The sequence below is a fragment of the Elgaria multicarinata genome, chromosome 2 (assembly GCF_023053635.1).
Source record: "Elgaria multicarinata webbii isolate HBS135686 ecotype San Diego chromosome 2, rElgMul1.1.pri, whole genome shotgun sequence".
In the NCBI taxonomy this organism is placed as follows: Eukaryota; Metazoa; Chordata; class Lepidosauria; order Squamata; family Anguidae; genus Elgaria; species Elgaria multicarinata.
Genome location: NC_086172.1, coordinates 120,609,193 through 120,632,814, shown reverse-complemented (window position 1 = coordinate 120,632,814; position 23,622 = coordinate 120,609,193). Strand labels below are relative to the sequence as shown.

Here is a 23,622-nt window from a genome sequence, read left to right as displayed (position 1 = left end):
CCTTTACCCCTTGCCTGTGGAAAGTGTCGGGTACAGACACGCTTTGGGCCTGAAGCTGATGTTGGCATGGGACTGACACTCCCTGGGTGGGGGGAGGCCATCCTTTCTCACTATGGGTGAATGAGTCTAAGCTGCACATAGGCTTGGAAAGGCCAAGTCTGTGCCAAGATTCAGGGGAGAAAGGAGGGGGGATGGACCAGCTAGAGGGGAGGACTGACACCGAGGGGAGGGGGGGAGAGATGGAAGGAACATCTGGCGTATCCCCACATTTCAGGAATTTAGAAGACAGAGGGCCCACACTTGCCTTTCCCCCCCAGGCCAACAACTCTCTGGGCCCCAAACACGCACCTGAGGTAATCATAAAGGCCATACATAGGCAGGAAGTCAACGTCCGTCAGGAAGACATGAGTCGTCTGTGCATTCTTCAGCGCTACGTTGCGCAGGAAGTTGACTGGGTAAAACTGCCCTTCCTTGTACACAATATGATAAGCAACGTTCCTGCGGTTGCTCAGCACCTCAGAGGCCTGGGCATAGCGCAGGAACTGCTGGGCCTCAGCGTCAGACATATACAACGCCAAGCTAATGGGGCCCGTCCAGTGTTTGCAGATGGCCTCCAGCATCTGTAGCCTGCAAATCAATGAGACGAAACAAGAGCACAACAGGGGCTCAGCGTGGGGCCACAAAACAGCCCAGGGCCAAGCTGCCCCAAGCCCCAATGAGCGACTTCACTCTCAACTTCAACAACGTCCCAGAACCCCAATAGGCACCGTGGCCTCCTGAACCAATGAGCCCATAAGAAAGAGCCACAAACTGATGAAGGACAACCAAATTGATCACGTGGCTGGAGCTGTGCCCCTCTGAGGAAAGGTTGCAATGTCTGGGACTATTTAGCTTAGAACAAACAGGGCTAATATGATAGAGATGTGTCAAATTATGCATGATGTGGAGAAAGTGGATGGGAAGAGGTTTTCCTTCCTCTGTCATACTAGTTGAACCTGGGATCCTCCAAGAAAGTTTAATGGTGGGAGACAGAGTGCATAGTTAAAACTATGGAATTCAGTCCCACGAGATGTAGTGATGGCTTTGAAAAGGGAGTAACCAAGTTCCTGGAGGTGAAGGCTCTCAACGGCTAGAAATCCTGATGGCTCAGTGCTGCCTCCGGTGTCAGAGCCAGCATGTGCCCATGTGCCTCAGTTGCTGAAGGACATCAGCAGGAGGGTGCTGTTGCACTCTTGTCCTATTTCTGGGCTTCCCAGTCATCTGGTTGGTCACTGATCTGATTTAGCACGGCTCTTTCGTTCCTGAGGTCTAGCTTCCGAGCAATGGCCTCTGTCCAAGAAGGTGCAACATTTCCCCACATCCCTCCTTTCCCAGCTGGTACCTGTCCATGGACAGCTGAGCTATGAGAGTTACATCAGTTGCATCAGCTGAGGCTGGGAAGTCATATTCCAGGAAGAAGAGGTGCACACGGTGCTGAATAAGGCTCTGCCTCCGAAAATCATAGCAAGGGTCATCTTCATCCAGCTCCTCGAGGGCCTCCTGGAACTAAAATTTACACAGGAACGTGAGAAAGAGGAGGAAAGATAGAAGGCTATACTGGTAAATTTGTCAAAAGGAGCCACAGCACATCTCTAAAATATGGAATGGCCAGGGCTCCAGAGTCCCGCACGACATCAAAAAACAAACGAACATCAACGCACTTGAGCTAGGCTTAACAAGTATACATTGTTCCAGATGGAGATTTTTCCCCCTTTTCTTTTGCCATTACAAGTTTGGGATAAGAACAGGGGGAGGGCAACGGAATGCTGACAAAATACGGTGGGTGTACAAGGCGTGGGACAAGGACTGAAAGTCACCAGCAGCTGGGAAATGAGCTGGAATGAAGATGCCCTTCTAAAGAAAATAAAGTGGCTGAAAAAAGAGGCTGAGCAGGTAGCATTGGGTTGCATATGCCTTCAGGTTTTGGGAGCCTTCCACACCCATCCCAGTTAAGAGAGCAGCTAAATGAACTGGAAGTCTGAAAGGACACATGACAAGATGGGGGAAGGACAGGGAGGAGGCAGGTTCTCACCTGGCCGCCGGGCAGGCTGGGCAGGCTGGCACAGCCAAAGAGCTCCCTGCGCAGCAAGTTGCCATCGTACTCGAGGAAGGTCAGGTAGAGGTTCCGGAAGAACTCCACGTGCTTATTCTTCACTCGCAACTTCTTGGGAGAATTCCAGTGAATCACCTGAGAACGTGAAGCGGAAGCGTCAGGCCTGTCCCCAATGCCAATTCCTCCATGTCCTCAGCGTGGCACTCGCCTCTCCAGCACCCACCTTGCCTAGGCTGGAGAGGCTCAGCAAGAGGGAGGCCTGCTCCCAGCTCCAAGAGACATCCAGAGGCGCCTGAGCCAGGGAGGAGGATACCCACCTTGAGGTCAGTCACCTCCGAGTAGCACTGCTCTGAACGGGTGTGATCCGAGAGCTGCACGTTCCAGAAGCAAGGGAGCCGGTACACCAGTGCTGGGCTCTGCTTGATCACCGCGTTAAAGATGTCCTAGAAGAGAGATTGCAGTTTGTACCTCAGGCACTCTGGAAGAGGAGAACGCCCCCAGGGTAAAAGCAAAGGTGGAGTCCAGCCAGGAGGGAATCGACTGGTCACTATCACATGGCAACATCCAGTCCTTGCACAAGGCGGAACGAAGAGAAGGCGGGAGGGAGAGCAAAGCCCGCAAAGCTCGGACGACTCACCTGATCTGCCAGCGAGGTGGACAGCATGCTCATGAGCTCCCGCTCTGCCGTCAGCCGCCACATCTGCTCCCAGCCAATGCGGCGCAGGCGCTCCAGCAGCAAGAGGATCACGCCTACGGAGGAGAGGAGAGGAGGCCCAGGAGTACCTCCCGGGAGTCTGACAAAAGCACTGGCGGCTCCCCGGAGGCCAGCAGTGGACAACGTGCTCCACTACGCAGAACTTCTAGGGAGCGGACGATCGCTGGATCCCCAACCCTATGGCAATGTTCACGCTCCCCTGCAAGGCCTCTTGGCTTGGGATCCAGAGTAGTGCCTACAGGACACCTTCAGAAAACAGCCAAGACTAGGAGAACCCACATGTTGCATAAGGACAGTGAGGACGATCCAGAGAGGGCTGGATCTGTCCTGGTATAAACCCAACTGCCAGGCTGCAGGGTGAGGACATGGCTCTCTTGGTCCCCTGCAGGGCTGTCCTCATCTTGCCCCTTGATTCCAGCTTTCCCTTACACCCAAAGCAAGCCAGTGTACAGGGTGAGCCTCTATCAAACAATCCAAAATTGACACTGTCCTGTCTCTTACACACACACACACACACACACTTCTAAGAAGAAAGAGCAGTCATTGAGCAGCACACACGTCCCATGTCTGAAGGGGGGGGAGGAAGCCAATCCAGCAAGAATGGGGGGGGGGGGCAGGGCCACGTGAATCCAGAGCAGACTATCAAGTGCCTGGAGGAGGGGCTGTGGAAATAAAAACCTGGCAACAAAAAGTTGTGGCTAGTCCTCAGTGTGGCATTCCAGCCAATCGATACGGGAAACCATCCTCCTATGTTGCAGTGGCAGGAAGGAGCCCAGACCTCAGCCAAGAGGAATCCACCTCACACGGAGAACCAGGATGTCTTATTTTACAAATTATGTGTCAGCTGCCCCAAGAGCCTTTGGGGCTGAAGACCAGGATAAGTAATATTTTAAATGAACAACTAAATCTCCATGGAGGCCCTGCTAGAATAAGCTGCTCTGTGTACAACCACCAGGGGCTGTGAGGAAATACTCCCAACCCGTCAAGGAGAGCAGCAGCCTCAAGTGAGAACAGAGGCTTGTTTCGGGGGCCGCTCTCTGCCTGTCCCAAAGAGGGGGCTTTGCATGGCGAGCTCAGCCATGCCTCTGAGCCCAGCACCGTCACAGTTGTCCCACAGTCTGAAACTACGGGTTATCAGCCACACACTATTAGTCGAGTTGCCAAGGACCAGAGGCAGATATCCAAACCTAGACTTCCCCATGTACAAACCTCGCGCTCAAGCTAGTGTGCAACAGGGACAGGGCCTTGCTCAATCCAAACTTCAAGCTGTCACACCCAGGAAAGTCACACCTCCACGTACACTTTGGAGCTTACCTGTATTGAAGCCACGCCCCAATGCTGGCCACGGCTTATGGTTCTTCCAGAGATTCCCCAGGTACCAATCACTTTGGTTTTCCACCAGACCAATCACCTGTTTGTCTGGATTAAGGGACAAGGTCATTGAGACCAAATGCAGCTAGCAGGATTTGCCCATCTTCCAGCCAGGTTCCCAGCTCAGGACTCAGGAACCCAGAAGGGCTAATTTTAAGTTCTGGGAGGCAACAAGTTCATAAGGAAGTCCGCTGTCAAGCCTGCTTCTTGTTGCATATCAGTTTGCAAAGGAACAGAGTAACTGGGAAGCCCATTGATTGGGCGGGAGAGGCCATAGAGCATCAAGGGACAACAAAGTGCACGGCCCTTTGCATGTCTTCCCCCCACCCCCACCCCTAACCTAAAAGGCTAAAATGAGTTTCCTATGGCTTAGTTACTAGCAGTCAGAGCTTTTAAGCTATTTTCTGTGGTTTGGGGTCCACCCCATTTGCTTTTGAGCCTGTCCATCACTGGAATGTGCCCCTCCCTTGAAAGATGGTCCAAAATGGAATCCCACCCTCGGGCTGAAAGAGTTTCAACTCCCCTGGTTGAAAGACTCACTCCTCAGCCACCTACACTAAATGCCTGTCAATTACCTGAAAACTTCCCAAAGATGGCCCACAATTCTGCAATGTCGGTGGCAAAGGTGATGTCTGTGTCCAGGACAATGACCTTGGCAAGGTCGGAGGGCAGGGCCTTGGTGAGCGTGAGCTTCATCAGCCCATAGATGCCAGAGTAGTGCTTGTTTGGGATCCAGCTAATGTCTGTCTGTAATAACAATAACAACAACAACAGAAAGAAAGAAATGTTTAGGAACAGGAGAGCAGCAGTTGTGCATCTAATCTGTGGACAAGACCAAAGCCAAAAACTCCAACTGTTTCTACAGCTTGAATAATGAGAGTGTGCTGAAAACAGGAACAGGGCACCAACGTCTCCTGTTACGTCCCCACTGAGATCTAAAACTACCCCACAGAAATCAGTGGGGTGGATATGCTTGCAAACCGTCATGTAGATGAGCCCTGCCATGTAACTTGCCTCCATCCTAACAGGTTGCGTTCTTGTTAGCTTGCAGCAGCATTAAGACAAGTTGCATGGGGTCCACCCCCCGGCCCACCCCACCCAGAGCCTCCACCCAAGCGGCAGCTTTTACACAGATGCAATTCCAAACGGACTCCGGGGGACTTACTGTTCTTGGGAAGCAGACCTGCAAGTCTGCAAAAGGGCATTCAGGGTCTAGCAATTTTTTGCTATTCTGGTCACTACAAATATTTTCTGATGGGTTATAGCAGGATGAGACTTCAAGGAGTGTAGGGACTCAGGGCCTGTTCTGACTGCGATGGTCCCTGAGGAAGAGACCTGTGGTCCTCCCTCCCACACCAAAGAGAGAGCACACCACTTGCTCACTCACTATCCCAAGAGAGAGAAAGGTGTGGAGGGTGAATCTGGCATTGCTCCAGACCCACCGTTGGGTTTGGTGGGCCCCTCCAACGTATCTGCGTAGGTCGTCTCCAGTGCCAGCCATGCTTCACCGGTTGTTTGAGACAATGAAATGCCCACAGGAGGCTGCATGTTCCCCCACATGAGTTCTAATGTTATTCATTTACTTTATTTAAAATTATTGTTAGTCTGCCTTTAAGTGTGCAAACTTCTCCAGGCAGCATTTTACTTTCATCAGAGGCATCCAATACAGGAAGAACATTGGAGCTGCCTCCCTCATTACATCGGAATTAAACAGTTCCATGTCTGAAAACCCCAAGTTAACCCTGATCGTTCTAACAGATTTAATTCCAAAACAATTATGTGTATTTATTTATTTACAATATTTATATACTACTCCATATCTTAAAAAAAAAGATTCCAGAGCAGTGTACGTAGGAATAAAACTGGGGGGGAAAGAAGATTAAAAGAGCAAATTAAAATTGTTCAGTTTAAAACAGTAAACCAATCAAAATGGTGACTGGTCAGTTGAGGAATGCTTCCTGGAAAGTTGTTTTCAGGAAGTGCCAGAAACAGCATAGTGTGGGTGCCTGCCTTACATCCAAGGGAAGGGAGTTCCAAAGAGAAGGGGCCACCACACTAAAGGCTTTTCTCTTGGTGGACCTCTAATTGGGCCAAACGTCCACGTGGAACCACCAGGAGCATGCCCTCCAATGACCTCAGTGACCAGGCAGGTTGGTAAGGAGGAAATATTTAGCATGTTGGAGGGTCCCTGCTGGCTCCTTGCAAATCTCAAAGCAAAAATTAACTGTGATTCTAGTCCTTTTGATTATGGAGAGCAGGTTGTACATAATGTCTATTTAATGGCTAGCCATGGATCAGAAACCAGAGCAGGGCTGGCTCAGCTCCTGTGGTCACTGGCCATGGTTTCATGGCCCTGGACAACTCCGTCTCCCTCCAGGCACCCTACCTCTAACCTACCTGTCCTTTCACTTTGCTAAAAGGACTGACATTCTTAGAAGGCTGAACAAGCCTTTCTCTCTGAAGCCAATGTAAATCCTCTTAAACAGCAGGCACCCGTATAGCTTTTCTGACCCCTGCAATAAGCAAACGGGGTGACAACCCATCCACAGACACTGAGCTACGCACCCATCGGAAGACTCAGTTCCAAGTGGAATGCTTCAAACCCAGTCAATGGGTGCCTCCCCCTACCCACAATGAAACAGTAATAGGAGCAAAAGAGTGACCGGTAGCAAAATGATGGATATCTCCTAACTCCAAGCAAACAATTCCTGCCCCAGGCCTTTCCTACGGAGCTGCTCACTTCACAGAAACACGGATTCTGGAAGGGGACATTCAAAAGGAAGGAGGGGGACAAGGGACGGCAAGACAAGATTAGATCTAGCTCCCTTGCCTTCAAGTCATCTGCATCGTAGAAGCTAACATGGACCGAGGGCACCATCCAGGACTGGAACAAGGTCTGCAGGATCTGGTGGGCCACCGAGTCAGTGATGAGATGGAAGTGGAGAGGATTCCTCCTGTCAAGGAGGGAAACAGGTCATGCTCATAAATAGCAGAAGGCCGGCTATTTTAAGAAACAGATTCCGAAGATAGCCTGGTCCAGCCTTCCCACCCTGGTACCTTCCAGATGTGTTGCGACCAAAACACCTATAATTCCCAATGGCCATGCTGGCTGGAACGATGGGAGTTGCAGTCCAACACATCTGGAGGAGACCAGACTAGGGAAGGCCATCTTCTGAATCCCTCCCCAGGCATTCTCCCACCTCTACGCTGTAATTGATGCCTTCTGGGACAGCCCCACCCGCTTCAACATCCAGGCAGCACAACTAGCAGGGGAAAGGGTGGAGGGCAGAAAACCAAACAAGCCTTCCCCACACCAGGCTGAGCCTGCCCTATGCCTTCCCTCCCACTTCCAGAACAGCAGCTTGGAAGCCAAGGTGCAGGAAGGCATCATCTGTGAGCCCTCCAAACTCCCATGGAACCTCACTACCCACTCAAAGAGAATGGGAGGGGGAAGCAGGTTACCTGTGGAAGAGGATGGATTTCACCAGAGTGACAACATCCCGACTCGCATTGTACCCAGCACACACAATCGCAACATGGAGGAGCTGTCAGGAAAAAAATAGAAACCATCAGGCCTGGTCCCCAACCAAAACACATTGCAAGAGGTCATCTCCCATTTTCTTCCATTAGAAGTGGGCATTCAATCGTTGCTGTCCTCTCCAATCTACATGCCGCTCAGTGGTCCAGCACATACTCTGAGTGCAGAAGGTCCATCACCGTCTTCTCCAGGTAGGACTAGAACAAATCCTGCCTGAAACCCTAGAGAGTCGCCACCAGTCACTGTTGGCAATAGTGGGCTAAATGGATCCATGATCCAACTCAGCATATCACAGCTTCCTATGTTCCTATGGTCTTTTCATCTTCACCCCTCCAGTCATGAGGTGAGCAGAGCAGGGCTTTTTCCAAGAGCAAAATGGACAAAGCAAAATAGGGCTAAAATTCAGACACAAGCTAGTATTATCACACAAATCTCTTCTTGCAGGATGAAGAAAACAACTTTGCTCTATCATACCCTCTATGGCCAACAAGTACACATTATGCCAGTACTTTCCCAGCTGCACTGGCTGCCAGCCCCTTTCAAAGTCTGATTCAAAGTGCTTATTAACACTGAAAGCCCTAAACAGCTTGGGGTCAAGTTACCTGAAGGATCGCCTCCTCCCATGTGTAACTGCCTAGACCCTAAGTTCGCCTTCAGAGGTCCTTCTCCGTGAGCCCCTGCCAAAGGAAATGAGGCGGGTGGCTACCAGGAAAAGGGCCTTCTCTGCTGTGGCACCCCGGCTGTAGAATGAACTCCCTAGAGAGGTTCGCCTGGTACCTACGTTGTATTCCTTTCGGTGCCCAGTGAAGACCTTTTATTTTCCCAGCATTTTAGCATTTTTGCTTCCTATTCTTTTAGCTCTGCTGTGTTAAATCTGCATTTTAAATCTCTGCACTGCTACTAGGCTTTATTCTGCTTGTACTTCTATATTGTGGTTTTAAGCTTCCATATTTTAAACCTGTGGTTTTAATTTTTGTGAACCGCCCAGAGAGCTTTGCCTATTAGGTGGTGTAGAAATGAAATAGATAAATAAATAAATAATATATAATATAATATAATATAATAAAATACCACAGTACCTAAAAGGAAATTAGATGGCAACATCCAGTATCTCGGAGCCTACAACACACCTCTCACTGTGACTTCCAAGCCGTTTCCCACTTCTGACAGAATTCGTTGCCTGCAAATGCGCGCCATTCAGGGCGCCAGGACCGTGAGCCACGCCCCACGCTTACCTCACACTTCTGAACCATCCTCTGCTTGGGGCAGCTGGTTTGGTTGTTCCTTCCGTCCTGGTCCTCTATGAACTGCGCCCCCTGCTGGCTGTTGTCAGTGCCATCGGCCCTCTCCTCCTGGGCCTGGGAGTGGCTGAGCTGCAGCCTCAAGAGCTGGTTCTCCTCTTCCATTTTTCGTACTTGGGACACCAAGGCCTCACGGTCAAGGTACCGGCTGGACTGTTCCCCAAAGCAAGGGGGCAGCATACGGGAACATCCATCTGTAGAGGGAATCCCCCGAAACATAAACAGGGCAATGGTGAGGGCAGGGAAATCTACGGTCAGCGAGCCTCTAATTCACACTTCAGTGCAGCTAGAAGAATAAGCAGGGAGAAGGAAATCCCAAATTCACATGACAGCAGGAACAAATATTTAGAGTAAGTTGTTTCAATTCCTACTGAGATGTTGTAAAATTCAACACCTTGCAAAATACTCCCCAGCCTTACACGTTGCTTTGCCAATTTACGTACTCAGATTTCATTTACATGAATGTCACTTATTATCTTTCCCTAGAGTCAAAAGGCCTACCTGTTGAACAGCTCCTTTAATACTACAAAGCAAAGACATACGATGTTCTCCAAGGGCAGGGGAGAAGGCAGCAGTGAACATAGCAGAGGAGGGGCAGAGCTCTGCACCTAGTTTCATAACTCTGTTACCAGACAGTATCTGATTAGGAAACGGAAGGGAATTATACCCTGAAGCCCCAGGAATCTCTGGTCTGCACGCCGCTACAGCGTGTTTCGTACTGCAGCATGTAGGTTTCACGGCTCTGCCACTGACAACAGCAAGGGAGAAGAGCCGCTCCGTCCAGCCCTCTCCAGCGAGGCTTCTAATGACCTTCAAGCCAACACCCAGCCAGGAAACCGATACAGAAGGGGAGGCCCCAACACGACGGCTTCCTCAGAAGGGATTGGTCCTCTGATGAGGCTGTCGGCTATAGGGCAAGGGGATCTCTTGGCTTGTTCCAATACAGAAAGTCTAAACATTTTAAGCTGCCTTGAAGACCTAAATGGTGGGAAGCTGGGAAATAAATCTGTTAAATTGATCCATCCATCAGTAATTTGGGGCTGTTTTGTTTGATTTCTGCACAACTGGAAACCTGGACAGCTGCTGCTTCTGCATCACATATGCAAGGGGGGGGACAGCCACCATGTGCTGTGCTATGAGGACCCCAAGGGAACTGGAGAGAGAGAGAGAGAGAGAGAGAGAGAGAGAGAGAGAGCGCAAAGGCCCAACTTCATCTCCACACAGCACAACCACACCTCCTGCAAGGCAAAGGGATCCATGGTCCCAGTCAGCTATATTGTAGCCCTCCATATGTTTTGACCTACAACTCCCATCATTGGCTATGCTGACTAAGGCTGATGGGAGTTGCAGGCCAAAGCATCTAGAGGCCTCCAGATGCGCTGCGCTACAATGGCCCTGCTAGCTGGGGATATAGGAGTCGTAGTCCAAGACATCTGGAGAGTGCAGGTTGGGGAAGGAGGCTGCTTTAGTCAGGCACATGTGGAGGACTGTCTAGAGGACTGTCAAGAAAGCTTCCCAGTCTTGTTACGCATGAGGAAACTGAGGCCAGGCTTTGCCCAAAGATCCCAAAGTGAGTCCGCAGCATAGGCACAGCTGAATGCTGGAATCCCAACTCCCAACCAGACGTATGTTAGCTACAGGGCCGGTCTGCAGCACCCGCTTTCCTCATGCCGATCCCGCCCCACACCCCATTTCCACAAGTCACCCATGTCGCCCACACTCACACTCCAGATTACCCATAAAGAGGTAGAGCCAGGAGACGAGGAAGACCAGCGTCACCGTGGCCAGCAACAGCTTCACCTTCCCACGCCAAGGGCACAGCATGGTGGTGGCAGGGGTCACGTGGGCAGGCCTAGCCTCACCGGAGCCAGCATTCTACACCCTGCAAGAGAACATAAAAGGCATTCAGAGGGCGTTACCAGCAGCCCTGGCCCCCAAAGGCCCAAAATGGTCACAGAGGAGTCGACGAGACTTGGCTAGCCAGAGCTGAAAATGCAAAAGCAGCAGCTGCTGCTGAGATATCTCTCTCACACACACACAGGTGGCCCAAACCCCATGCATTCGGCCCAGGTGGCAGCACCAGCACAGCCTCTTGATTTGGGCTCATACAGACCCCGTTGCCTGGCTATCTCCTCCTCTCTCATGAAGCCCCCTTTGGCTGCAGGGGCCTCATTCACCCTCCAAATGTCCATAGAGCTGGTGGGGTGCCCTGCTTCAGGCTGGGACTGGGCACGTGGTCCCCAGGACTGCTAATGGCATTCCTGGTCACCAATGGCAACCTGATGAGCTCATTCATGGAATCCTGGTCATCCTCTCTGGGCCCTGCCAGCCAGCTGAAGACTAGCTGAAAAAGTGGCAAGGATCGCCTCCCCTCTCCTTTCTGCTCCCTCGGCTTGGTTGTAGATTATTTCCTACTAGAACTTCCACTGCACAAGCAAAAAAATCCTGATGCAATCTCAGCTGACCTTCCCATTCTGCTCAAAGAGTACGCAGTCCTCAAAGCACCCTGGTCACCCAAGCTTGACCTAGCAAGGGCCCATTTTATTAACAGATTACTGAAAATAATGCATGCACATGGAAAGTTGGCTGTAGCGTACCCTTGCCAGTTCACACTACCACCATGCCCACCTTCACAAAAAGCCCTCGGCTGCTGCTTTTCAAGCTATCCAGAGGGCAATGAGACTGATCCTCCAACTCAGAGCCCTCGTCAGCTAAAACAATACTCCTTTCACTCAGCCGAGCCGGGCCGCAAATGCTTTCTGCCAGACATGGCTTCCAGACCCATGTATAAGTAACAGCAAGCGGGGGAGTGTTCAGTTGGGAGATACAGGAGACCTACGATCAAGACCTTGCTCAGCGACAAAGTTCAGTGAATGCCCTCGGGGAAAAACATTCTCTCTCTCAAATTTAATTCACAGGATTGTGGTGAGCACTAACTATGTTAGAATTCAAAACTGAAAAGGGCTATGGAAGTGATAAAACTAATAATCAAGTTTATAATGAGCCACTTGACCAATACTACCTTACATTATTCTAAACCTCTGACCAATGCAAGAGAGTTTTCTTTTCTTTTTTATCTCTTCCCCGTTTTAAAAATTTGAACGGCAACATCAATACGGCCTTGACTTTGGACCTGTTTTTTGTGCCCAGACTCAGCTCTGTAGTGAGTTAAAATGAAAGCGGGGGTGGGGAGGGAGTAAAATGCCTGCAAAGACGTCTGAGGTTTCCCAGGAAGGAAGATATAAACTGCTGTATGAAGTAAAGGGTGAAAACTGAGAAATAACTGGGATACATTTTTAATATTTTAATAAATGTATTAAAATAAATACCTGGCCCTTTGAGAGGGGTCCTATGGCCCCTTGGAAAGTTACTTTCTACTGTTACTTTCTACTGTTAGTTTTTCCCTACCCTGTGCCTGCTTACCCTTCCCTGTACCTGTTGGCATTCTCTTCCCCTCCTTATTGTTTTACTATGATTTTATTAGATTGTAAGCCTATGCGGCAGAGTCTTGCTATTTACTGTTTTACTCTGTACAGCACCATGTACATTGATGGTGCTATATAAATAAATAATAATAATAATAATAATAAGTACCCCAGGGACCATAGATGATGATGATGATGATGATGATGATGATAATAATAATAATATAGTGGTTTTCTCCTCTTAAGGCCAGAAACAAAGCTACAATCCCAGGAGGGGAAATTCAAGTGGCAATTTGGAAAACACTGTGGTGGCATCCTCAGAAGAGGGCCACGGTTGGAGCAAAGGGGACAGGATGGAGGGTGGGGAGGTGATACAAGACATGGAACCACTGGTTCCACCAACCTCTTGGCCGTTGTTCCTGCCCCCAAACTGGGAAGCAAACTAGATGGGCCTGAGAGGCCTTTCTGACTAAAAATAGCACCGAGATGGAACAGGGGTCCAAAACACCTCCGTCGTTTCTCCCGCCAAGGATAGACGAAGGGCTCCAAGATTGGAACCTTCTATCTACAAAGTGTCATTCCCATAAGACTGTGTTTGAAACTGGTTTTAGGCTACCATCCTATACATGTTTAGCATGCTGGGAGTTGTCGGACTTTTCTCAGTCTAAACAAGCATAGGATTGCCCCCTTAGTGACTCAAATATTGTCTTGATGTTTTAGCATGGTTCTATTGCTGACTGCTATGTTTTGGTGGTGGTGTTGTTTTATTTTGATTTGTTGTACACCACCTGGGTGGCTTCTGTGGAAAGTCAGTATAAAAATATTAAAAACAAACATCCTGATAGCTGTAGTTTTAGGGTTCAGAAACCCATTTTTAGTACATAAACAGGGTGGACGCTGCTTGCCCTCATCATGTTCTCGCCCACGTGGCTGCCTGGGCAAATACGGTATTTAGCTTTGTACAATGACTCTGTGAATGTCCCAGGCTGGCATGTTCTCCCGGACACTTTCTGTGCTCCTAGTTTTGTTCTCTAGCACTGAACCAAGAACGCCAAATGGACACTCTGTCAGAGGGAATGGATGCCCCAGAACTATGATTCAGATGAAAGGACACTCAAAATCAAAAGAGTGCAGAGTTCATATCAGTCTTTGTTCCACTGCTTGAATCAGTGGGGTGGGGCGGGGAAGATACCAGTAGTGGCATTTAAATGGCTGAGTCTCAACAAATAAAAATGGCCTAGGCTGCTTTCACTCCAAATGTGCCCAAACGTACACCTGAATCTTGTAGTCATCATTGAATTGGATGTACTTCCTTCTTCAGACAAATGCTAAATCGTAACTTCGCCATGAGCCAAGGGGTGGGGCCATAGCTCAGCGGAAGAGAACCTTCTTTGCATCCAGAAAGTCCCATGTTCCATCCCGTTTCTCCAGGTAGGACTAGGAAAGAATCCTGCCTGAAACCATGGACAGCTGCTGCCAGTCAGTGTCAACAATACTGGGCTTGATGGGCCAAAGGTCTGACTCGGACCTAATCTACACCAAGCAGCATATTGCACTATGAAAGCAGTATGAAAGCGCTAAATAAAAGGCAGGAGCCACACCAAGCAGGATATAGTGGTATGAAAGCGTTATCTGGTGTCAATGGGCCCCAACAGTTGTCAGTGCACTTCAATACCACTATAATGCAATAGCGTGGCTCCTGCTTTTATATACCACTTTCATAGTGCAATATCCTGCTTGGTATAGATTAGGCCTCAGTTGAAGGCAGCTTCCTATGTTCCTATGACATCTGAACCTCAGCCTGGCACAACTCCTGATACATTTGATGTGCTGGCATCTGTGTGGTGTCAGGAGTGGGCTTGGCACTAGGTCTAGCCATGCTCCACGGTTCCCAGTTTGAGTGAACTTTTGCTTCCTGCCACGTTACAGAGAATGAACAGTGATGCTAGCAACTCAACTGCAAGCATCCTGAATCAGCAGGTCATGAGTCTACCTCAACTGCTATGTTAGGCAGTCTGCAGAATCCATACACAGAAGCCATATTTAGACTTATTTCAACGTACTACCATATTTAAGTTTTCTAAAGCAAAATTAACATATATTATAAATTCAACAAAGTGAATGCAAAACAAGATTGGAAAAATAAGAGAAAATAATAGGGTGATGCCTACAAAGTAGGCAACACATTTTAATTTGTTTAAGCTTCACGGCTGATTTTTATCTCTGCCCCTGTCATTTTATGCTGCTTTTATATATTTTGATGTGAATTTGCATTTTTATTTTATATATTTAACTGTTTTTTAAATTCCTTTACCAAGTAAGCCACCATGAGAATTAGATGAAGGGTGGAAATATAAATAAATATTCTACGGAAAGCAGAGAAGACTCATCGCTAGCAGGTTAGAGCCTCACAGTTCCTGCACAATAACCCTGAATGCTGCAGAATCTGGCCTTCTCAAAATGTGGTGTATGATCCAGCCAACTTAAAAAGGATTAAAATACCTCCCCTCACTCCGGCCACCCAAATACCGTAATCTTAACTCGCAGCTCCATAATTAAAAATCACCCTCATCCATTAAATTTTGCTTCCATTGACTAACTAAAGCATCAAGGTCCATAGCATCTGTTGTATGAGGGCTTAAGTCAGAAAGCTGGTGGTTAAGTCAGAAAGCCGGGCTGTGTTCAGAAGACACCTTAAACCATGGCTTTAACCATGGTGACTAAGCCAAAAGCCTTATTCGCTGTGGTTAAAAGTGTCTTCTGAATGGGACCAGAGAGAAGGCGCTACACAATCTTGCAATGCTGCAAAGTCAACCAATGTTTTTCTCTAGGTTGGCCTCCACCATCACACAGATTAAACTTAGTGTGTGGGTCAACAGCACTTCATAGGAAAAAGGTTTCCCCCCCCCCTGACTTGGCACTCCCCTGACTTCCCCACCAAGGAAGTGGCATTAGAAGCATAACATGAGACCAACTAACTAGGCTGCAGCAGCAAGAAGAGAAGGGACGCAGGGCTATTCCATCCGCTTTTCTGAAAGAGACCATTTGCCTTTGCCTCTCCCTTAACTGTGAACTAGCAGCAAACGTTCCATCAGGCTATCAAACTTTGTTTCCATAAGAAGGGTAAGTTTCAGAACTGATGCCCAAGTTTGTTCCTTCCGTCCTCCTTCCCCATCCCCTTTTCAATGCCACACTAGAAGCTTTTTCAACTGAAGAGCTGGTTAAAATAGGGTGACCAGAGGAAAAGGAGGACAAGGCTCCTGTATCTTGAACAGTTGCATAGAAAAGGGAATTTCAGCAGGTGTATCTTTTGTATCTGGTCAAGAGGGCAGGGCTCCTGCAGCTTTAACTGTTGTGATGAAGAAAGAATTTCACCACGTGCTACATGCATACATGCATGACATCTGCTGAAATTCCCTTTTCAATACAACGGTTAAAGATACAGGAGTCCTGTCCTCCTTTTCATATGGTCACCCTAGGTTAAAAACACTTTAATTAAATAAATAATTTATCACTGTGATGCAAGGCGAGGCAATTGCCTCAGGTGGAGGATTTGGAATAGCATTAAGGAATGTTAAGAGTGGGATACAGACAATTCCTCTAACCCAAAAGCCCCATTGAAATGAACTCCATATAAAATGGGGCTTGTAAAGGAAACATTCCAGTGGGTTGTTCCCTATGTTAATTTGTGGAAGAACAAAGCCACTAGCAAAACTGTCGGAGTGTGATCAGCTGCCATGGATCTGGGCTGCTGGTTTTAATTCGCAAGCTGTCTAAAGCAGGTGTGGGCAACTTGTGGCCCTCCAGATGTTTTGGTCTACAACACTCCTAGCTCTCAACATTGGCAAGGAAGGAAGTGTAAGGTAATTTGTCATCTAATAATTACCTTACACTTCCTTCATTGTCTCATTAAAGGCTCTAGATTGAGGTTTTCATCAACTGATCACCTGCTATTTGACCAATAAACTAAACGCCATTTAGGTCCATCAACAGCCCAACTGTGGGCACAATAGATAATTCTGTGGAATTAAGAGTATGCAGTCATTCAAAAATAAGAATTTGGGTGTACATAGAGGGGGAAATATGTCAGAAGTGGCCAAACTAAATCGCAACACAGAAATTCAGCAATCTAGACCTGGAGGCAACTTTTCTCATGCCCATTAGTGGCTGCTTCTGAGCCCTTTCTTCAGTGACTGTACTGGAGGAAAGTAAGTTTCTCATGTGATTTTTCCAGCTTAGCATCCCACCGCTCACAAAACTAATCCTTAAGCCTTCCAGTCCCCTGTGTGCCTGCTGCATTCCTCAGAGACCCATGAGGCAATTACCAGCCAGGCAGAGGCTCCATTTCGGCTGAAGGGTCATTGGCTAAACCAAGCGGAAAACACATTAATGACTGCTGCTCCCTGGTCTTCCTCATTTCCTTGCCCACCAGAGTGTTAGAGGCATCAACATCTGTGCACCGCCTACCCCATTAACACTGTGGCCCGGTTTGCACAACACATCAGGCTCATGGGTTATTTATCCATGATAAGCTGCAGCATGTGCTGGGCACCATTTTAAATATGCAACCCCCAAGGGTGTTGTGGCATGTCATCCAAACCCAGCCATCATGAGGTATGCAAGTGTTAATTGGTTTCTTGTAGAGTTCAGTGAGGGTTATTTAACCCTCGCATAACCCCTGAAGGCCAGTTTGGGATGACACAGGATAACACCATCCAAGGCTGCAAATTCAAAATGGCACCGCACACACTCTGGCTCATCGTGGGTTAAATAACCTATGGTGAGCCCAGCATGTCATGTGAACTGGGATCTGTGTTTCATTTGTTGCTTTACTTGTACATGTGCAAAATATGAAATGCCAGAGACTTTGGGAGCAATCCTATGGCTCCTGGACAGAGTCTTTGGGACCAAAGAATATTTTGGATTCCTGGATCTGAGGTTGGAGACAACACTCTGACCTTGGACCCAAGAATCCGAGCTCCCTGCACTCACCCCCTTGCAGTCAGCCCAGAGAAAACTGTGCCAGCTGCCTCTCTGAGATCGCAAAAGCGGCCTCAGAGAGGAGGTAAAGGGGGTATATTCCCATGAGCAGGAATGGGGGATGGGGAATGGAAAGGCCAGCTTATGCCATATCCCAAGGCCTCTCCAGACTCAGTGAGAAGTTCAGTAATAATGGACAAATCCCTCTGAAAGACAGAACTGCATACTGCGACCAATCTACTCTGGCAACATGCAGACATAGTGTAGTGCGGGCCCTGAATGTAAGCAGATTGCAAACCTCCATAATGAACTCTAGTAATTTTTTTTAAAAAAACTCCCATCTTGCCCTGCATTTTCCCCATTTTGTGCCCCTATGCAACTAGATAGCAACAACTTTGGGGACAGAAATAATACCAGATATTACCCATCCAAACCCTTTGGACAGGATGCGCTACATATTTAAAATATAGAATAGGAAATAGTTTAATATAAAGCTGGTCACTCTAATGGGGAAAATGGAAAAGAGACTCTGCCTTTAAAATAAGGCTTGAGATTCTGTCTGCGAGTAGGCATAACAGTGACATTTGATTGTGTAAACACATCCACATACCATTAACGATAACTCCGCTAAAGCAAGAGGGATTACGCTGTAACTGAAGGAATGCAACCAACCAGTATGAGTAATTCCAATTCGATACTGATTGTAAACTCGCAGGATCAGGGTGGACCTTTCCAACCGTACTAGTTTACACAGCATGTCCTGTCTTCCAAGGCAAGTGGGAGGTGTCTCTCATATCTCCACTTCACGCAGCAAATATTAATTCCATACTGTGGGGGAATGTGGGATGGACACAAATTGGAAGCGTTGAGGTCCCCTGAAGACCTGATTCCCAGGATGGTTATGGGCATGCTGGTGAAGTCCCTTTGTTCCAATCCTACAACTCTGGTTCAGCAGAAAGGCAATGCCAATTGCTCTCTGTGCTAGGGCTTTGATCACTGCCTCCCAGCCTGACACTCTAGGTAAGAGCAGCAAAGAGCATTTGGATCTTGCCTTCTCTCCCTCACCAGTCCTTCAGTGCACAGTGATCCCACGCAAAAGAATCATCTTGCTCACGATAGCACCATACCCAGAAGGCCACCACTGTGCACATCAAATGAACATTAGCGGGACATGCAACCATGAACAAAACACACATATGTTCCTTTTATTTATAACATGAACCTCTTGGAATAGGAGGGCAGAGAACCCTCATCTCTGCACTATGCCCATGATGGGACAGTTTACTTGCCTATGCATGAAAGGCAAAATCACCTAAGGGGTCACATTTATCCATCTATGTAACTCATGGACAAGTGATAGGGCCCTGGGTCCATGCCTGAGATCAGCATAACAGCTGGAGGCTATGCAGCAGCCTCCCCCGTTAGTCATCTGACTACAGAGGCCTGGATCACCAAACCTCTCTTTCCATTCAGAGCCCTTGACTTTATTGATGTGCAGAACTTTCCCTGAGCCTCCAGCTGGTGGAGGGGGGAGGGGAGGGGGGAGAGAGAGGAGAGAAAAAATGGTGCATGGTTTCTAGGCAAGGAACCACTTCCCACATTCTTTGTCATGATGCCTCAATAAGGAACATGCAGAGCTGCTGCTCAAACAAAGAATGAAGCCCATCACACAGCAGGTGATTGATTCACTGAGACAACTGCAACCCTTTCCTGTAGTAGTCCCCCTTGCAATGCCCAGATGCAGAGGCCACTGATATTCCTGCATCCTAAAAACGTGAAGAACAAGGAGGAGCAGTTCAGAGAGGCTGCCTGGATCTACATCAAGCCACACTTGTGCCATCCTGGTTTTCCCCACCAAGTCTGGAGTGTTACCAAGAGATTCCCATCCCTAGCGGCACCATGAGCAGCTGAAATCCTGCTTTCTTAATCTTTCCAATAAAATCATTGTGTGAACTAGATGCAACGGCTCCGACAGCAACACATTGAGCAGCGGGTTGGACTCAATGGCCTTATAGGCCCCTTCCAATTCTATGATTCTACAAGAAGACTCACAGGCCGCACCTTTTGCCTGTCTACACAGTCAAATCTCAACTGAGAGAAAACAGCATTAGGGAGGATTGTATATTCTTGGGAACACTGGTTTGCACCACCAAGAGTTACTGAGTCATCACATACATGTGACAGTGAAAAATATTTTAATTCCTAGGAAGGACCATATCTCATGTAGAAGGTCTCAACTTCAATCCCCAGGTAGGACTGGAAAAACACCTGCCTAAAACCCCAGAGAGCTGCTGCCAGTCAGTGTCAACAATACTAGGCTAGATGGACTGATTTTCTGACTCAGTATAAGGCAGTTTCCTATGTACCACCATCATGTTTTTCCAAGCTCCCAGGTCCCAAAGTCAGAATTTTATTTAGAGCATTTTACCCCACTCTTCATCTGAAAAGGCACCCGAGAAGCTTACCTAATAAACTTACAACAAACTAAAAGGCTCTGGAAAATGGAATAGGGAAGGAAGCCAAGAACACATCCAGACACCCAATTCTTAAAAGTTACAAACTTCACATAACAAAGAGTCTTGCAGCACCTTAAAAATGAAACATTTATTCTAGGATAAGTTTTTGTGACACCGTACACCTCATCAGATGCATCCGATATGTCCATGAAAGCTTGTGCCAGAATAAATATCTTAAGCCTTTAAGTTGCAACAAAATTCTTTGTTGTTTTTGCATAATAATAATAATAATAACTAACAGGGCTACCACTCTGGAAAAGAAGTTGTCAGTGACTTGCTCCAATGGAAACAGCTGAGAGAGAGGAGCCAAATGGAGCTGGTCTCTCTTAGGTACCCAAATGCTAAGGTCCCCAGGAGGCTTATAGCCCTGCTGGTGGGTCCATTCCGTTCAGTCCTGTTCAAAAAGCCCTAACCTTGGTTTAGGAAAGCGAAGAATGCCATTTGCTCGCTCTGCCCCCAACATCAAAAGCCTCCCGGTAGGTCGCCCCCAAAGCCATGTGGCTACGTGTCCTTCACGGGCTGCTAAACAGCTGTTCAAAGCGGGACAAACTATTCCTTGGCTTCGAACGAAAGACCAAAGAAAAGTAAAAGGAAGTCGCGATCGACCTAGAAAGGAGTCAGCCCTTGGCCGCAGCGGTGTCGCAGGGCTGGACATAAAGGTGTGCTTGTAGCCAGCGACCCTCCTTGTCCCTAAGCATGCCCCGCCCCCGCCAAACGTGGTTCTGACTGTGCCCTCCGGGTCCACCGGGCAATGCCGTCCATGCCCGAGATCCGGACGAGAACAGCAAGCAAGCACGCCACCGCAACCTCTAAACAGTGGGGGAAACTTGGGCGGGACGAGCCGAGTCCACAAAGTCTCCCCATCTGGCCGGCTGGCCTCCCCCCACCTGCTGCAGAGCAACTCAGGTGGCCTTACCTGCCTTTCGCCCTCTCGCCGCGAGCTGCCTGCGCTCCCCTCGCACCCACCCCTCCAGTTGGGATCCATCAGGCCCTGTTCTCTTGTGTATTTTGCGCCCCCGATCCCTCCTCTTCTCCTCCGGAAGGAGAACAAAGCGCCCCTTACTCACCCGCACATGAAAAGGTTAAGCGCACTTTCTTTCCCAGCGTAGTAAGCGCTGAGCCGGAGCGGAGTCGGCCAGTCCAAAGGGAATCTGCCTGCTCCGCTCCGCCCCCCGGCGCAGCCCTCCCTTGCTCCCTCCTCCGCTACCTTGATTCGGCTGACCCGAGCCTGCCTCCCCTGCCGTGAGTTTATGCAAGAGCGGCTCCCCCCTTCCCCGGCCAAAGGCGGGCGCGCCATGAGGGCTTGGGAAAAGGGAGGCCACCGCTGCCTACGTGCGCAGTGGGACGCGGCGGGGGTGACCACAGCACTCTGGGGGCCAGGAAGAGATCGTGGCGGCAATTAATTAGGCAAGCAGCGGATTTGACCCCTAGCTCAGGACTCCTGGGAGCGGCGCCCTGAAGTGGACTTCTGTTAATTGCACGATGCACCCCCTCCTCGCCCTTCATGGAGGGGGGAAGGGGGGGAAAGAGAGCGCCTTTACCATCAGCCTCTTGAGTCGAGCTCGACTTTGGGGGGGTTATTTCATTCCATATTTACGCTGGGGATACGATCCCACTCACATACCCTAGACCATCCAGGTCCCTCTTATGCCCTTTAGAATTAAACATATGCCTTCTTGTGACCAGTGGTGCAGCTAAGTAATTTTGGACGCTGGGCTCAATGGTCTTATATGCAGCCCGCTTGAGGTGGCCATCTGTAAGCAGGCAACTAACATTTCTCTCTCCCCTCCCCCACTGCCATTCCATGTTTTACAACTGCTTCTACATCCCTGATATGTTCGAACAGCCACACAAAACTGTTTGCCAACACTGATTAAAAAAAGAAATACTTTCAGCATGTGCAACTTTACATGTTAATCTCACTTAAATCATAGTATCATCATGACTACAGGAATACAATGGAGTTTGCTTCTGCACCTGCCGGGCCCTGGGTGGTGCTTTACAGGCCCCAAGGTCCAGCCCTAGCTGTGCAACTTCTTGTATTTACAATTACGGTGATTAGTACACCAATCGCATGCATCAAGTTTACTCAGAAGTAAGCTCCACCCAGCTCAACGGGATTTACACTTTTGAGTAAAGATGGTGAGCCACAGCGACTGGCTGTTCGAGCATGCTCACTGCGCGCATAGAAGTGTAAGCTCGTGTGCATGATAGCGACCATGCAAAAGAGGACAAGGAAGAGATATCTCAAGAATGCCACAAAGCGGGGTTGCTGCTGAGCCTTTCCCAAAATTATCAGGGAGGCCCGAGATCTCCCCTCCTTGAAAATAAAAGGGCCTGGAGGCACTCGGAAAGATACGGAGGAAATCCGCGCGACTAAAGATGGAAACACGTTAAGGATCTACATCTCCAGCCGAGAGGGCTACACACAGCAACACGGTGCGGGTGCTGAGGACCTGGGGCGGGTGGGGGGCGTGAAGCTAGGCGGGTGGACGTGATGAGCCTGTTGGAATGCCAACTATGTGGAGGCTGCCTGTACCTGCAACTACTCCCCTGCTCCTGGCCCCCGAGGCACAGGGAAAGAGTCTTTCTAGGATCCACGAAGAAGCTAGCAGCGCCCGCAAATAATATATTGCTGGGGGTGGAGGTGGGGAGAGAAAGACCAGCCTCCTCTCCTCTCTTCCCGCCCCGGTACAGCAAGTGTAGGCACGCCTGCTCAGAGCACTCCCAGGATACCCCTGAGCGGTAGGCTGGGCCTGTGCACGCGCGGCGAGACGCAGAAATGCCTGCCCCAAGGCGACCGTTTATTTCTATTCCAAAACTGCAACAATGCAGGCAGCCCCTGGGAGTTTCAGTCCGTTTGCTATGCAGCTCCTCCTTTAACGGCTCTAAAGGAGATGGCATATTCGTGGTACAGAATCCACTCCTTCCCAAGTGCTCCTTTGCAAAATCACCGCGGGACATGAAGCTCTCTTCCGCTCATTTTACCTGGGAGCATTGTGCCCCCCCACCCCATTGAAAACAGTAGAACTTAGGCCTGGTCTACACACGCAGTAAAACAAGATGGTGGAAACTCAGTCGCTGCTTGCAGTACAGTCATAGTAGTATTAAGATGATGCTTTATTAAATTTATGCATTGCTGCCTTCCACAAAAACCATTCTAGAAACCACTTACACCCAGAGTGCAGAAGTCTATGATTAATGTAACAAAAATAGAGTCAATATAAACCATAACCAGCATAATATGAATGGAAATTAATACCACAGAAACATAAGCTAAAAACAAAATGAGAAGTGTTCCTCCACAAATAGACAAAACCTACCTTCCCACACACACCAGGGGGCTCACAGTCTAGAATTAACATCACAAAAGTAACCCACAATGGATGGATGATATTCTGGAGGTGACAGACTTGACCTTGGGGGAGCTAGGGGTGGCAATGGCCGACAGAAAGCTCTGGCGTGGGCTGGTCCATGAAGTCAACGACTGAACGAATAAACAACAAACTGTCCAAATGCCTGGGAAATAAGTATATTTTTGCCTGGCAACAAAAAGGTGGACTGTGTTGGTGCCAGACAAGCTTTTTTGAGGAGAGTGTTCCATACATATGCACCTGGACAGCCATCTTTCAGGTATGCTTTTAAGGTGGATTCCTGCATTCAGCAGGGGGTTGATGGTCTTAT

General features: G+C 48.7%; 1 protein-coding gene across 3 annotated transcripts in view; it reads right to left on the bottom strand.

Annotated features, from left to right (window-relative positions):
- LARGE2 (LARGE xylosyl- and glucuronyltransferase 2) overlaps positions 1-23,622 on the bottom strand; it is a 55,079-nt gene that overhangs the window by 6,137 nt on the left and 25,320 nt on the right. The window contains exons 1-12 of one of the 3 annotated variants that reach the window (XM_063117456.1): positions 21,006-21,107; positions 10,742-10,899; positions 8,952-9,211; positions 7,641-7,723; positions 7,009-7,132; positions 4,754-4,925; positions 4,122-4,226; positions 2,730-2,842; positions 2,410-2,535; positions 2,072-2,227; positions 1,382-1,545; positions 349-627 (exon numbers count right to left, since the gene is read on the bottom strand). In XM_063117456.1, the coding sequence (XP_062973526.1) occupies positions 349-627; positions 1,382-1,545; positions 2,072-2,227; positions 2,410-2,535; positions 2,730-2,842; positions 4,122-4,226; positions 4,754-4,925; positions 7,009-7,132; positions 7,641-7,723; positions 8,952-9,211; positions 10,742-10,841 (1,682 nt within the window). In that variant the 5' untranslated portion in view covers positions 10,842-10,899; positions 21,006-21,107. Of the gene's footprint in view, positions 1-348; positions 628-1,381; positions 1,546-2,071; positions 2,228-2,409; positions 2,536-2,729; positions 2,843-4,121; positions 4,227-4,753; positions 4,926-7,008; positions 7,133-7,640; positions 7,724-8,951; positions 9,212-10,741; positions 10,900-21,005; positions 21,108-23,622 lie in introns of those variants that run through there. The other 2 variants (XM_063117458.1, XM_063117457.1) reach the window with 2 other exon arrangements.